This window comes from Malaya genurostris, chromosome 2 (assembly GCF_030247185.1).
Source record: "Malaya genurostris strain Urasoe2022 chromosome 2, Malgen_1.1, whole genome shotgun sequence".
Classification (NCBI taxonomy): Eukaryota; Metazoa; Arthropoda; class Insecta; order Diptera; family Culicidae; genus Malaya; species Malaya genurostris.
The window spans coordinates 190,434,577-190,450,980 of NC_080571.1; the positions used below are offsets into that span (position 1 = coordinate 190,434,577).

Here is a 16,404-nt window from a genome sequence, read left to right on the forward strand (position 1 = left end):
CCATGGCAATATTGGATATTGAAAAGGCATTCGATAATGTGTGGCACGATGGACTGGTGTTCAAACTGCATCGGTATAATTTTCCCATGTATCTTATTAAAATTATCAAAAATTATCTTGCAGATAGAGCATTCCAGGTTTCTCTAAATAATGCACTTTCAGAAAGATTCACTATTCCTGCTGGTGTACCCCAGGGAAGTATCCTAGGTCCCATTCTATACAACATTTTCACATCAGACATCCCACCTATTCCAGGTGGTGGTGTTCTGTCACAATTTGCTGATGATACTGCCATTCTTTACAAAGGTCGTGTCATTAATGCTCTGAAAAATAAACTACAGACAGGTCTGGACGCTTTAACGGAATATTTTACAAGCTGGAAAATTGTGATCAATGCAGCAAACTCAGGTCATCTTGTTTCCACATTCAAGATCTCCAAAACTTGTTCCATCAGACGAATGCAGAATACGATTCGGTGATGAGGTCATTCAATGGTCCGATGAAGTTATCTATCTAGGACTCACCTTTGACAGACATCTGATATTCAGGTCACATGTTGACAAAATCGTTCAAAAATGCAGCATACTCATTAGGTCTCTGTATCCGCTGATTTGTAGAACATCTAAACTATGCCTGAAGAATCAGATGGCTGTCTATAAACAAATCATCTACCCCGCAATTGAATACGCAGTCCCTGTTTGGCGGGGTTGTGCACGAACACACAAACTTAGGCTTCAACGCATTCAAAGTAAGATCTTAAAGATGATTCTAAATCTACCCCCTTGGACAAGGACTAGTGAAGTACATGAGATTGCCTCACTGGATATACTAGAACAAAAATTCGAACAATACTGCACGAAATTTGAAGAGAGATGCTCAATCTCTGATATACAAATAATTCAAAATTTGTACGTATTAGGTTAGGGATAGTTTATAATAGTTTAGGTAGACATTTTATAAATAATTAAAATAAATATTATGATTAAACATTAGTATGTAAAACAAGAGTAACTAAAACACCTAATATTAATAACGAATCGTATGAACAACAAAGATGAAAGGCCAAAGTTTCAAAACACTTGTACTGTAAAATGTTGATGTAATACACAAAAATAAGATTAATAAACAGATATTTATGCAAAAAAAAAAGAGAAATAGCGTCATTTAAGTTAAAGCAGCTACTCTGTACGTACGAGACACCGTCAGAACGATGGCACCGAAAACAGTTAGAAAAGCAGATTTGTACCGTCACTAACACATTCAATTACGAACGGCAATGCGAAAGCGAATGTTGAACACATCTTTATACTAGTATAGAGTCGTGTAAAAATATGCCATGCGAAACAGGGTTGCCATATGTACAGGTTAATCTGTATTATTATTATTATCACTATCATTATTATTATTAGAATGACTCTTGCATACCGAAGATCGTCGATACATTTCAGACTAGGCCATTGCAATTGTCTCGTACTGAAATTTCGAGAAGAATCAGATATCTTTGAACTTTGTAGCATCAATAAAAATAAACTACAAATTTGTCGTACCTAGCCTGCTATATTAGCAAATTGAAAAGGAATTGTTTCAAGTTTGGAATATATAGTTGTAGAATAGTAGCTGTTTAATGTAACTAATCTGTACTTTAATGTAGGTGCATCGCTTCAAACTCTATTAGTGAAAAAGAGGAAAGCTTGCACAATTCATACAATCGATCAACTAACTGATATTCGGAAAAGTGATGGGAGCGTATCAGTTTTTTCGTATTCACGACATCCAGTTATGTCTCTGACATTACCCACCCACCTTTTTTTATATTCATTAGATTCGTCATATGAATCGTATGCATCGTATAACTCATTGAAGCCATATGAAAATTTATATTTTTTATTAAGAATGTACATGAAGTCTAAATTAGTGTAACAATAATGAATTGATAAGAATATCACATACAATTTATATGAAAACTCGATAGAACTTATCCCTCTTCGTAATGTATGTGGTGAGTCCTCGATATTCATCAGCTGCTTCAGGCAGTTCACCTGGGATTTCTGCATCATAAAGCAATTTATAATCGCAGACACGTTAGCTCTTTCAACTCCCATTAAGGATATATTTACGAATCATGAAATAATACGGTATGTTCCATTTTTATCATTGCTGACTAGTGAAATGATTTATTTTTTATTTCATAGCTTTGGGGTCACACTTCTTTAAGGTTAATATCAAAAAGTGCTTCCAGGAATTCACCAGTAGTAAAGCTCGAATCCTGAAAGAACAGCGCGATAACAGAAAATCACCGTTCGACGTAAGTGTAAAAACGTAATTAATTATGTAATGATAAAAATAAATAACAAAGTTTTTATAATAATGCAACTATCTTTTATTGCAGCTTTTGATTCCTCTCAATGTAATAAGCCCATTATTTTTAACAATATTGCATATTCGCATCACTTGTTTAATTCAATGGTAATCATTTGATCTATATATTACTGGTTTATGGAACTATAATGGCCTGCATTAAAGGCTATTTATAAATGTTATACAACAAGCCATATGTTTTACATGAATCTATCTATATAAATTCTGATTGAATAGAATATGCACTTTATAAATTGTCCCAATATATGTTTTGTGATTGTCTAATAGTTGTTATAGGGGGTGCTAATAAATTTTATTGAGTCTGGAAATTCCATTCGCTATATGAAATTCTTATGAAAATAACTTTAAGAAAGGTTTTATGTTTTATGTGATTATCTTATATGGTTGACATGATATTGATACACCATGTAATTTTCATTATAATTTCCAATAGTGCAAACATATTAGATTCTCATATAATGTGAAAATGAGAATTTAGCTCAGTGTAGGCTTTGGCTATGTCTAAGATGGATATGTTGGAATGCAGGTTTCGGTCTTTTGCATCGCGTAAATCGGAGCAATCGGCAATGAAAGCAGACCTTTTGCGTGGTATAAAGCCTCAAACGCTCAGGTCGCAGAGCCAGTTTCCCTTCAAAGAAGATCGATTGCTTCGTTTCATCCTGCTGCTGGTCGTTTGCATTGGAGCAAAATACAACGAAAAATGGACAACAAAAAATATTATGCAAAAACAAACCTTCTAATGGCTCTAAATGTTATCTAAAGAATTACAAAGATATGCTCTTAGCAAATCGGAAATTTAAACCATCAGTGTAGTGCAAATCTAGGATAATTTGATATGCTCTGTGCAATTTTCGCGGTGCAAAATTCGCAAGTGTTTAAAATCGTTTATATTCAACCAATGTTTAATATATCATAAAGAATTACACAATTTGGCCCTTCTGAATTCTTAAAATTTCTACAAAAAATAAATAATATGTTGAGTTCAAGCATATTCAAGTAGCTTCGATAGCAACGCTGTATACTGTCTTTATGAATTGTATCGATTTGATACAAAGTGCGACATTTTTTTATTTGGAGTTTGAATTTTTTACCAATTTGATACAACGAACCAATTCGCGTTGAAGTATCGATTAAGCTGGTTGATATCTGAATGTATCGATCATTTCTAATAGAACTCTCTACTGAGAAATCCTATTGATACTTACCGTAAGTTGCATCTAGCATTTTTTAATCGATATCTACTGCAGTGACGTTGATTAAAAACTGTTCAAATCTCTCAAATCACAAATGACGTAACGCAGAATTCTTACATCGATGGCACACATGCAGTAAAAAGAACAAAATAAAATCGATGTGATACAAAATCATTATCAGTATGATCATTGTTTTTATTGAAACGGTATAATCACAATTTCTTATATAGTAGATGCATTATTTTCCTATTGTATAGCCTATATTCTGTCTTGAATGTATGATTCTACTTCCAACCAAATAATAATGACGACGGGTGAAATGTAAATAAAATCACAATTTACAAGACTATACTGAATATATGAAACAATACAGCATTCCAAAATCATTGTTTTGTTCTCAGTACTTTTCGTAAAAGAAATTTATTCGTAACTCATAATTATACTTAGTACAGTAAATTATTTGTATCGCGTTTAGCATGAATAAATACTTCACCAGTTTGTATTTTAACTTTATGTTAACTTAACTGCACTTTCTGAAAGTTATAATCTGGTAGAGTAGGTGGATAATCCGTTCAGAACTTAAACTACGTTATTTATTAAAATTCTCTCTCCATGCTTGCATTGAATAGATTCAAATTAAATAATTGTACTTCTTAAAGATTTGAATATTTCCAGATAGAATAGACTAATTGCATGTTTACCAATTACATTTGATATATTACTTAACTTTTATGCAGCATTATTCAAAGTAATTAAGATCGCACTTATAGCTGATGGAGTATTGCTAATTTAGTTGAAACTTTGAGGTGAGAGAGGGAGAAAAAGTTGCTAAAATGTAACCTAAACTCTAAATATAATTAAGTAACCCATTTACTTGCTCTTTGACGCTCCCGATCCATGGGATTTCGATTGCGGATAGTTACCGTAGTTCTGTTGTTGGGCGTACTGCGACCAGTACTGCTGCATGTTCGCATGCTGTACACTATTATCTGATCCACTTCCTCCTTGCTGCAATAAGTTTTTGAGATTTGACTATAAACATAGAAATATATATATGACAGTGAGTAACTAGCTCATATTACCAACAAAACGATAAATACACAATATAACGAATAACAATAAATGTTCTATGGAATAAATGCATGTTTAATGTGATCAAAACAACGAAAACTCTGTCAACTAACCATCTATCAACAAAAAATTGAGATATTGCGCATCAGTAAAGGCACTTTCTGCGGGGTTGTTTTATTGGGCCGATCGCCTTGCGTGAGAGCAAAAATTTTCAAAGTGAGTGTTCGCATTTAAGAAAATCGCTCTCACAAAACAAGAATCACATCAGATATCCTATATCCCGGATGGTGATGTTATCACAAATTGCTGATGATACGACCATTCTTGACGAAGGCCCATGTCATTAATGCCTTGAAGAATGAATCACAGATGAATGCCTTGGTTTTCTTTAGAAAACTACATAAAATTGAAAATTATTTAATTATAATCGTATAATTTTTGAATGCAAACGAAATATATTTCTTCTCGGTTTTCCTCATCATAGATCTACAATTTAATTGATACCGATTTCTACTTTTTGATAAACTGATTTCGTCGTTTAGAAATAAGTACACGACAGCCCCCTTTTCTTTTTTATTGGAATATCGACAAAGCGAAAATCACGGTCTTGGTTTTTAAAATGACGTATTAAAACATTAGTTATCTAATCCTACACAATCTTAGATTTGAAAATAGTTTAAAACATTACTTTTTGTCATCATTTTGTCGCCATACAAAAATACAAATATTGTAAGAATTTTTGTTTGATTCGTTTGCCGGATTCCGTTTGAGTTGAATGTTTTGGAACTTATTGGTTGTTAAATAATATGAATCTAGCTTCAAATTAACTAGTTGCCAGTTATATTTTCAATAACACGTATTCAAATTATAATGTACATGTAAACAAACCACCGTTAGCTGTCAAATGATGTTCATACAGTGGACTTCGTGAGGTTATGTCATGTTTGTACAAAATATAATAGCGAACAGTAGTGCCGTGAACACACACACACACACACACACACACACACACACACACACACACACACACACACACACACACACACACACACACACACACACACACACACACACACACACACACACACACACACACACACACACACACACACACACACACACACACACACACATATATATATATATATATATACACACACACACACACACACATACAAACAGGATTCGCAGCAAACGAGAGCAGACTAAACATATTTGGCTTACCAGCATACTGCACAATACTGCAAAAAACATTTCCCGGAAACTCTAGCGATGCCAAGCACGAAACGTACAAGAGACTCACCAAACAAATGTTTTCGAAGCAAAATTCAAATTTCCATAAAATTTCTATACTGATCCGTAGAACTACGGCAATTTCCGTAAATCATACAGGAAGACAGGCGTTGACGGAGCAGGAAAATGTGACCAGAGCTTAAAATTGTCACATATTTTCAATGAAAGAATACAAATCAACAGCCTCGTCGTCGTTTCGTCTGTTACTGCTACAAGAATGAGTATAAATGCCAACGTTACACTCGTACCCCTACGACAAGACATTTTCAGGGAGAATCAGGCGCATTTAAATTTTAATTCTTCAGTCTCTTTTGTGCTTCGGTACACATCGGATCGTTTTGACAGCGTCATATAGCAAGTCTATACACTATTTTTCACTTGGAGCTGTTAGTGGAATATATTCAACAGTGTCACTATTTATGTACCATTCAATTCCACTATTTCACTGTCACGTTATTACACTTTCACAAAGTCACTATACTTTAATGAAGCATAACAGACGTTGCAATACAGATACGCGTATTTCGGAATGTTATTTACATCCTTCTTCAGTGTATCGGTTTTATATGATTTTATAAAACCGATACACTGAAGAAGGATGTAAATAACATTCCGAAATACGCGTATCTGTATTGTAACGTCTGTTATACATAAAGTATAGTGACTTTGTGGAAGTGTAATAACGTGACAGTGAAATAGTGGAATTAAATGGTACATAAATAGTGACACTGTTGAAGTCTATACAGTTCTTCATTGTTCATTCTTAGCATTGTTGGTTGTGAGGCAAACAATGGCTGAAGACGAGAACCAAAGTCATCCTAAACGCCGTGTTAGAAAATATAAAGAAACGTTCACCGGTCCATTTTTGGTGATCGCGGAATCGACAAACGGGAATATGTTGACCGCGAAAGTTGCTAAAGCTATGATTAAAAAATACGGCGCGGATTATATTTGAGCGATTCCCATGTCGCAAACAAAGATGAAAGTTCTTATGCGAACCAGTCGTGCTGCAAACAATCTGGCCTTGCAGCAAAAGCAAAGTCTTGGCATTACATTCCTTTCGTGGAATTTGGCCTTTCTGTTTCAACAGACTTCGCAGCCGATTCTTAGTGTACAGAATCATTGCATGGCTAGTACTATGGATCCTACTGACACTAAGAATCCTTCCAGGTCGGGGCTCGAACATACGACAGCTGGCTTGTAAGACCAGCGTCCTATGCATTGAACCGACAACCCGGGACGGCCTTGCAGCAAACTGATAGTATAAGATTCTTTATCCCACAACGGCTTGTCAAATGTATTGGTGTGGCGTATATTGAACCAGAAGTGGATGACGACGAGCTGAAGACAGCTAAATCGTTTGATAAGAAAAAATCGATGCAAGATGGAAACCCTGCTATTGTAGAATACCGCAGGATTAGGAAAAAAATGGAGGATGGATCTGTCCTTCGATGGGGCCACTCTTCCATCACATATTGAAATAAATAAAGTTCTTTATCCAGTGAAAACTTATGTGTACCCAACTCGTCAATGCACTTACTGCTGGCGGTTAGGCCATAACAAAAGTAATTGTAAGAGCGCACCCCGATGCAATAACTGTGTTAATGGCAACGGAGATCCGGATCACCTATGTTATGAGCCAACTCCACAGTGTGTTAATTGTGGTGGTCGACACAAGGCGAATGATTCTAAATTATGTCCAAACATCATCAACAGAAAGAAGAAGGACAATGAACGCAGGGAAACCTACTCACAAGGACGTGTATATTGGTTCTGCATTCAGCCTTCGACTGAGCAATCGATCGACATGGAATGGAAAACGAGGATCTTGGAACTGACTCCCGGGTTCATAAACACCCGCGGTCGAGTGGCCCGAAACCAAAACGCCGATTTTGGTATAATCAACAGACACAATATGGTCCTAATGATAATTTCTAGTAATAAATAAAAAATTTCCAAGTATCCTACTGCGTGATAGATTGAAGTCAAATCCTGATGAAACGCGGCTGAATGATCTCTGCAAGCCAATAATAGCATTGTTAGCACCGAAGTTAGTTCACCGTAAAGGAAGTCGAAGAAATGCACTGTTGCGAAGAGCCCGGGGTCGGACGTTGATATTAATTTCACGGAGCAAAGCAGGGCAGTCAATTCTATCGGTCAGAACATCTGCTATCAATAAAGCACGTGCAACATCTCGACGAACTTGTAGTGTATCAAGACCGATTAATAACCCGCGACTTTCGTAGCTTTGTAGTTGGTGAGGATTGTTCCACGGTAAGCGCCGTAGAGCGAAGCGAATGAATCTGCGTTGTATCGATTCGATTCTAAGAGCTCCGTTTATGTAGTGAGGGTTCCAAGGATGAACGAACAAGCGAGCAAAACAGAGATTTTAAACAGTGCACGTCTGTAAAATGTTTAGCCATCCTCATTACAAATCCTAGGTTGCGAGAAGCTTTAGAAACGATATAGCTGATGTGTTGCTTGAATGTCAGTTGCTCATCGAGAAAGACACCAAGGTCTTTAACACACGTCGTTCTGACTGTCGGGGATCCTTCCAGAAAGTAATCAAAATGAAATGGCTCTTTCTTCTTCGAGAACGTGATGGTCGAGCATTTGTCAGGATTCAATTTCATACGGTTTACTTTACACCACTCGGCGAAACTCAACAACTGTCGTTGAAGAAAGCCTGCATCTTCTGGGCTTCGAATGTAATAGTAGATCTTAACGTCATCGGCAAACGATAGACGAGGGCCCTCTAGAGTAAAGTTGACGTCGTTGAAATACAGTAAAAATATTAAAGGCCCGAGATGGCTACCCTGCGGAATTCCGGACGAAGCGATGAACTCATTGGAAACGTGATCACCGATTTTCACTTCTAAACGACGATCTATAAGATATGACTGCAGCCACCGAAGGATGTTAGAGCCGAATCCAAGTCTTTCCAATTTAGCAATTGTTATATTGTGGTTTATTATATCAAAGGCAGCAGTGAGATCGGTGTAAATAGCGTCTGTTTGTAAACCTTTTGACATACCATCAGTCACGTAGCACATGAATGATAATAGGTTGGTGGTTGTGGAGCGCTTAGGCATAAAACCATGTTGAGTGCCAACAATATATTGCTTGCAGTGGTTGAAAATCGGTGCCAGAATAACCTTTTCAAACAGTTTAGGAACTGCACTAAGCGATGTGATGCCACGGTAATTGTTCACGTCTTTTTTGTCACCTTTCTTACACACTGGGAACATAAAAGAAGATTTCCATAAGTTGGGAAAAACTTCTTTAGAGAGTGACATCCGAAATAGTCGACAAAGGGGAGCAATTACACCATTCGAGCAATTTTTCAATATAACTGCCGGTAAGCCGTCAGGGGCAGAGGAGTTAGACGACTTCATGCAAGCGATTGCAAGCGATTGATTAAGGTCTATGAGATTCTAATTAAAAATAAATTGGAGTTTCTCCTCGAAAGTAAACAGTTGCTCTCACATGAAATGTGTGGGTTTCGCAAAGGAAAGGGAACAATGGACGCGTTATACGAACTGCTTATGGCAAACTTTAACGAGAACCACGTGGAAAGGACTTCCACAGGGGTCACCCTTAAGTCCGACATGTTTCAATGTGGTTATGGCACGACTGATAAGAAGCATTCCTATTCATGTGATAAAGGTGAATTATGCTGATGATATTACCATCAGGATACGAGATCGAAATCTAAACGAAACCAATCGCAGCTTACAAACTTCGGTTGATGACTTAGTTGATGGTATTCACAACCTCGGTTTGGATATATCGACGTCAACATTTCAAAAGGGCATAAAAATAATTGACAGATTCTCTTTGTTTACTTTCTTTTTCGACTATATCTGCGTTATTAAACATATGTTCGTTGCATATTTGGTACTGTTAGAAACATGGGAATATTGTCTTTCATTCTATTTGAATATTTTGTAAGTACACGTCAAAATTAACTAGATATTAACAACAGAGAAAGTAAACAAAGAGAAATTCTCATTGGTTTATGTGACCTTATGAAATGTTGACGTCGATATCTCCAACAAAAAGTAGTTTCATGCTTATAACCGGAAATCAACCTGAACCATCCCCCCGAATTGCAATTCGTGGGGAACCTGTGGAACTAGTTAGATCTATGAGATTGTTAGGGGTTTATCTAACGTCAAGTATGACTTGGTCAGGTCACATTCACTAGCTCAAAAGACGGACAACTCCATGCTTGAACTTTCTTCGGAGCGTCTCGAGTCAATATTGGGGCGCATATCCTTCTTCCTTACTTACCAAACAGAGATGCCATAATTTTGGAAAGAATCCAATGGTCATGCACTCGTATCTGTTTGGGATCTACCAAAACCATTCACACAGGTTCCCTCAATGTTATGGCCGGAATGCTTGGACTATGCAAACGAAAAGAAGTTGCTATAATGCGGTTTGTCAATAGACGGTATGGTCTGCATAACTGGCATGAACAATTCGTCGAACCAATAGTGCAATCTAAAATCGCAATAACGGCTACTCAGCGAGCGATTCTAGAGTATAATGAATTTCAGCCGCTAAGTGAAACCATACCAAACCTTCTATGCTATTTATTTGATCCATATGTACGTGTCAGTGAAATTCCAATTGATTTATCTATGAAACAAAAGTGCTCTCACTCACAATCTACTACAGTAGCTGAAATAGTTGAAAGTGTAATCCAGGATAAATACAACGACTTTAAAATTCTAGCCACGGATAGATCAAAAGACGACATAGGTACAGGTTATGCCGTCGTCAACAATTTTGGATATCAAACCACTAACATCAAAATTACGTCATCTGCGTCAATCTACTTAGCAGAATTGCTAGCTCTTTGAAAAGCAGTGTTCATAATTCAACTTCCAGTGGGAATATACCTTATCATGACGGACAGTTTAAGCAGCCTGACAAGTCTCAAGACTCATTCAGTAAAAACCATTCAAGCGAAGAGGTTGTGTTTCGATTGTACTGGCTCGTGAGTTAACGGCTGCTACCGAGACAATTCTAAGCTTCAGGTAGTTAAACTGCCCATAGCAAACGCAATATTCGGGGCGTTTCCCGACTGGAAAGCTAGCAACGAAGGCCATCCCGTTCATACGCACAGAGGTGTAGAGACACAGAGGTGCGAGAGCATAGAAGTGACGAGTCACAGAGGTGCCATCGCATAAAGGTGCGAAGACGAAGGGGTGCAAAGGCACAGAGGTGCTAAAGCAACCCAGTGCTGATCTACCAGGTACCAGAATTTGTACGCTGCGTAGGATCAAAAGAGACGGCATATATCGCGAGGTGCTACACTGCAAGCATCGCATTTGATCGCCACCAAGAGCAAAAGCACTGTACCTGGGGTCAGGTACAGCAAGTGCAGTGGTGTTCACAACGACGGCAGAGCAACTGAGATAGCAGTAAACGACAGAAGACTGCCAATTGGAAACAGCAAAAGACTGCCAATTGGAAATCGTTGGAAGAGCTTCACGTCGTTCTTCACGATAAAGGAACAGAGACATCAGCTACAAGGTAGATTTAATTTAATTTATTTTTTATTTCTTATATCTGAAATTTTACTAAACATAAGTTTTTATTTTGGTATTATTAATTTACAAAAAAAAATTAATGTAATGGATGATCTCATGGAAGATCATCCGAATCCGATTCCGGATACTAGTAAAAGTTTAAATACTCCGAGGGCTAAACATTATCCACAGGGTACCACTGGGCCATGGATAGTCTATCTTCGAAAAAAAGAAAAGATTTTAAACTTGATGCAAATTACAAAGGATTTGACATCACATTTCTCTGAAGTTAAAGAAATCTGTAAGGTTAATAGAGATAAAATTCGAGTTGTAGTTAACGACTTGAAACAGGCAAACGATATTGTAACCTGTAAATTATTTGCTATTGAATATCGAGTTTACATTCCATCGAAGGAGGTAGAAATTGACGGTGTTGTGACTGAAGCAAGTCTGACAGCAGATGATTTACTTAAAAATGGAGTTGGCCGTTTTAAAAACTCCATGCTTGAGGGAGTTAAGATACTCGAGTGCAAACAATTGTACTCAGCATCTATTGTCGATGGAAAAAAGTCTTATCGTCCTTCAGATTCGTTTCGCGTAACATTTGCCGGATCTGCATTGCCTAGCCATGTCTATATCGATAAAATTCGTCTTCCTGTTCGGCTTTTCGTACCGCATGTTATGAATTGCACGAACTGTAAAAAATTCGGACATACAGCTACTTACTGTAGTAATAAGTCCAAATGTATCAAATGTCAAGGGCCTCATAAGGATAATCTTTGCGATAAAGATGTTGAAAAATGTGTTTATTGTGGGGAAAGCCCTCATGATGATCTTTCAGTGTGCGCTGCATTTAAGCTGCGTAAAGACAAAATGAAGCTTTCTTTAAAAGCACGGTCTAAGCGCACATATGCAGAAATGCTCAAAACGATCATACATGTCTCCCCTTTGGAAACCGAAAACGGTTTTTCAAATCTTGCGGAGCCAGAGGAATCTGACTCTGACGGAAATAGTGAAGATACCTCGTTTGTCACTCCTCAAGGGTCTGTTAAGAGGAGATTAACAAACCACAAAATACCAAAAAAGACACCTAAAATTATACCTTCAAAAAAAGATCCCCGTGTTAAAGCTAAAAAGCCAAATTTAAAACCAAAAACTGTGCCTCCTGGTTTGTCAAATTCACAAACCAATCCAGGAACTAGCTCAAGAAAAGACAATAATCCAGTGGGCTCCATTTCACATTCACCAACAGGATTACTGAAATTTTCGGAAATTGTAGAATGGATTTTCGCTGCATTCAATATTTCTGAACCTCTAAAGACCATCATAACAGCATTCCTTCCAATAGCTAGAACTTTTTTGAAACAGTTATCAGCTCAATGGCCAGCTCTTACAGGTTTTGTATCATTTGATGGATAATTTATCATCCGCCGCAAATGATTCAATCACTGTCCTGCAGTGGAATTGTCGAAGCATCATGCCAAAACTTGATTCATTTAAAGTTTTGTTGCATAGTCAAAAATGTGATGTATTTGCTTTGTGCGAAACATGGCTTACATCAAACATAGCCTTAAATTTTAATGACTTTAACATTATACGTCTCGACAGAGACTCCCCGTATGGTGGAGTGCTTTTAGGAATTAAGAAATGTTATTCCTTTTATAGATTAAACATTCCTTCGACTTCTAGTATAGAAGTTGTTGCTTGTCAAATAAACATTAAAGGAAAGGACATTTGCATTGCTTCGGTATATATTCCTCCAAGAGCTCAAGTTGGACAACGACAGCTTAATGAAATTGTTGAAGCCCTTCCTGCTCCACGTTTGATTTTAGGAGATTTCAATTCGCACGGAATGATGTGGGGTTCCGTTTACAATGATAGCAGATCATCTCTAATATATAATATTTGCGACAATTTTAGCATGACGGTACTAAATATGGGTAGCATGACACGGATCCCAAGACCTCCTGCACGTCCAAGTGCATTAGATTTATCTCTTTGTTCGACTTCAATTCGACTAGATTGCACCTGGAAAGTATTTCCTGATTTACATGGTAGCGATCATTTACCAATCATCATCTCAATTAGCAGTAACAAAGGCATTGCTAATTCAGTTAATATTCCATATGATTTGACAAAAAATATTGACTGGATTAAATACCAAAGTAATATTTCAAGTGTCTTAACTTCAATGGAAGAGCTTCCCCCACTTGAAGAATATGACTTCCTCGTTTGTTCGATTCTGGAGGCCGCAGAACAAGCCCAAACCAAACGATTTCTTGGTCCATCGTCTAACAGAAGACCTCCAAATCCTTGGTGGGACAAAGAGTGCTCAGATGCTAAACACGCGAAACAAAATGCTTTCAAGACGTTTTTAAAACGAGGAGGAGGAACTCCTCAGAATTTTGAAAAATTCTTGGTTTTAGAAACCAAGTACAAGAACATACTTCGGGTTAAGAAATGCAGCTATTGGAGACATTTTGTGGAAGGTTTGTCAAGAGAAACCTCAATGAGCACTCTTTGGAATACGGCCAGACGAATGAGGAATCGTAACGTAGGAAATGAGAGTGAGGAGTACTCGAATCGATGGATATTTGATTTTGCGAGGAAAGTTTGTCCAGATTCCGTTCCTACGCATAGCATTGTTAGGGAGTCTTCTTCAAATGATGATTCCATTGATAGCCCCTTTTCAATGATGGAATTTTCCATAGCACTCATGTCTTGTAACAATAACGCTCCTGGATTGGACAGAATTAAATTCAACTTGGTGAAGAATCTGCCCGACCTCGCAAAAAGACGTTTGTTGGAATTGTTCAACAAGTTTCTTGAGCAAAATATTGTTCCACCTGACTGGAGACAAGTGAAAGTTATCGCCATTCAAAAGCCGGGGAAACCAGCTTCCAATCACAACTCATATAGACCCATTGCGATGTTGTCCTGCATCAGAAAATTGTTCGAAAAAATTATTCTACGACGTCTCGACACTTGGGTCGAGACGAACGGTTTGTTGTCAGATACTCAGTTTGGCTTCCGTAGAAATAAAGGGACGAATGATTGCCTTGCATTACTTTCGTCTGACATCCAAATTGCCTTCGCTCAAAAGCAACAAATGGCATCTGTATTTTTAGACATTAAAGGAGCATTTGATTCAGTTTCCATTGATGTTCTTTCAGACAAGCTCCACCAACATGGACTCCCAGCGGTTATAAATAATTATTTGCACAACCTTTTGTCAGAGAAACGCATGCATTTTTCACATGGCGATTTGGCAACAATCAGAATTAGCTACATGGGTCTCCCGCAAGGCTCATGCCTCAGTCCGCTCCTCTATAATTTTTACGTGAATGACATTGACAGCTGTCTAGTAACCCCATGTACACTAAGACAATTGGCAGATGATGGCGTGGTTTCAGTTACTGGATCCAAAGCTATTGATCTGCAAAAACCATTGCAAGATACCTTAGATAAATTGTCCGTTTGGGCTGTTCATCTTGGTATCGAATTCTCTGCGGAGAAAACAGAGCTGGTCGTCTTTTCAAAAAAGCATGATCCCGCGCAACTTCAGCTTCATATGATGGGAAGAATAATCGAACAGGTTTTGACTTTCAAATACCTCGGGGTGTGGTTTGATTCCAAATGCACGTGGGGAGGACACATTAGGTATCTGATAACGAAATGCCAACAAAGAGTAAATTTTCTTCGAACAATAACAGGGTCTTGGTGGGGTGCTCATCCGCAAGATCTAATAAAATTGTATCAGACAACGATACTTTCAGTGATGGAATATGGATGCGTTTGTTTTCGTTCCGCTGCAAATTCTCATATTATCAAACTTGAGCGAATTCAGTACCGTTGTTTGCGAATTGCTTTAGGCTGCATGCATTCGACACATACAATGAGTCTTGAAGTTCTGGCGGGAGTTCTTCCATTAAAAGATCGATTTTGGGAGCTTTCATCACGCCTGCTAATAAGATGTGATGTGCTGAATCCCATGGTAATTAATAATTTCGAACGACTAGTCGAGCTTCGATCTCAAACAAAATTCATGACAGTATATTTTAACCATATGTCACAGGAAATCAACCCTTCAAGATATATTCCTATCCGTGTCAGCCTCCTAAATGTACCTGACTCAACTTTATTTTTCGACACATCCATGCAGCGCGAAGTGCGTGGAATCCCGGACCACCTACGCTCTATGGAAATCCCAAAAATATTTTCAAGTAAGTTCAGGCATATTAACTCTGAGAAAATGTTTTACACGGACGGATCGCGAATGGAAGAAGCGACAGGGTTTGGTATGTTCAACAATAATGTTTCGGCCTCATTCAAGCTTCAAGAACCTGCATCTGTTTATATAGCAGAGTTAGCAGCAGTTCATTATAGCTTGAATGTAATCGTCACATTATCTCCAAACCATTATTTCCTCTTCACAGATAGTCTGAGTGCAATTGAAGCCATTCGCTCAAACGCTGCTGGCAAAAATGAACCGTTTTTCTTGGGTAAAATAAAACAGTGTCTGAACGACATATTGAATAATAATTATCTAATCACAATAGTTTGGGTTCCGGCTCATTGCTCCATTCCAGGCAATGAAAGAGCCGATATTTTAGCCAAACGTGGTGCTATTGAGGGTGAAATTTATGAGAGACCGATTGCTTTCAACGAATTCTATAGCGCGTCTCGCCAAAGAACACTTGCCAGCTGGCAAGCTTCTTGGGATAAAGATGATCTGGGTCGGTGGATGCACTCAATTATTCCTAAAATATCGACAAAGGCATGGTTCAGGGGACTGGATGTGAGTAGAGATTTCATTCGTGTGATGTCCAGACTCATGTCCAATCACTACACGTTAGATGCACATCTCCTTCGAATTGGACTTTCCGAGACTAATCATTGTGCTTGCGGCGAAGGTTACCGCGATATTG

The 16,404-nt window shown here is 37.8% G+C and overlaps 1 protein-coding gene across 2 annotated transcripts in view; it reads right to left on the reverse strand.

Annotated features, from left to right (window-relative positions):
• Positions 1–3,727: 3,727 nt before the first annotated feature.
• The window catches only part of LOC131432840 (heterogeneous nuclear ribonucleoprotein U-like protein 2), an 80,655-nt gene continuing 67,978 nt past the window's right edge, over positions 3,728–16,404 (reverse strand). The window contains exon 12 of one of the 2 annotated variants that reach the window (XM_058599383.1): positions 3,728–4,580. In XM_058599383.1, coding sequence (XP_058455366.1) covers positions 4,443–4,580 — 138 coding nt within the window. In that variant the 3' untranslated portion in view covers positions 3,728–4,442. Of the gene's footprint in view, positions 4,605–16,404 lie in introns of both variants that reach the window. The other variant, XM_058599382.1, reaches the window with a different exon arrangement.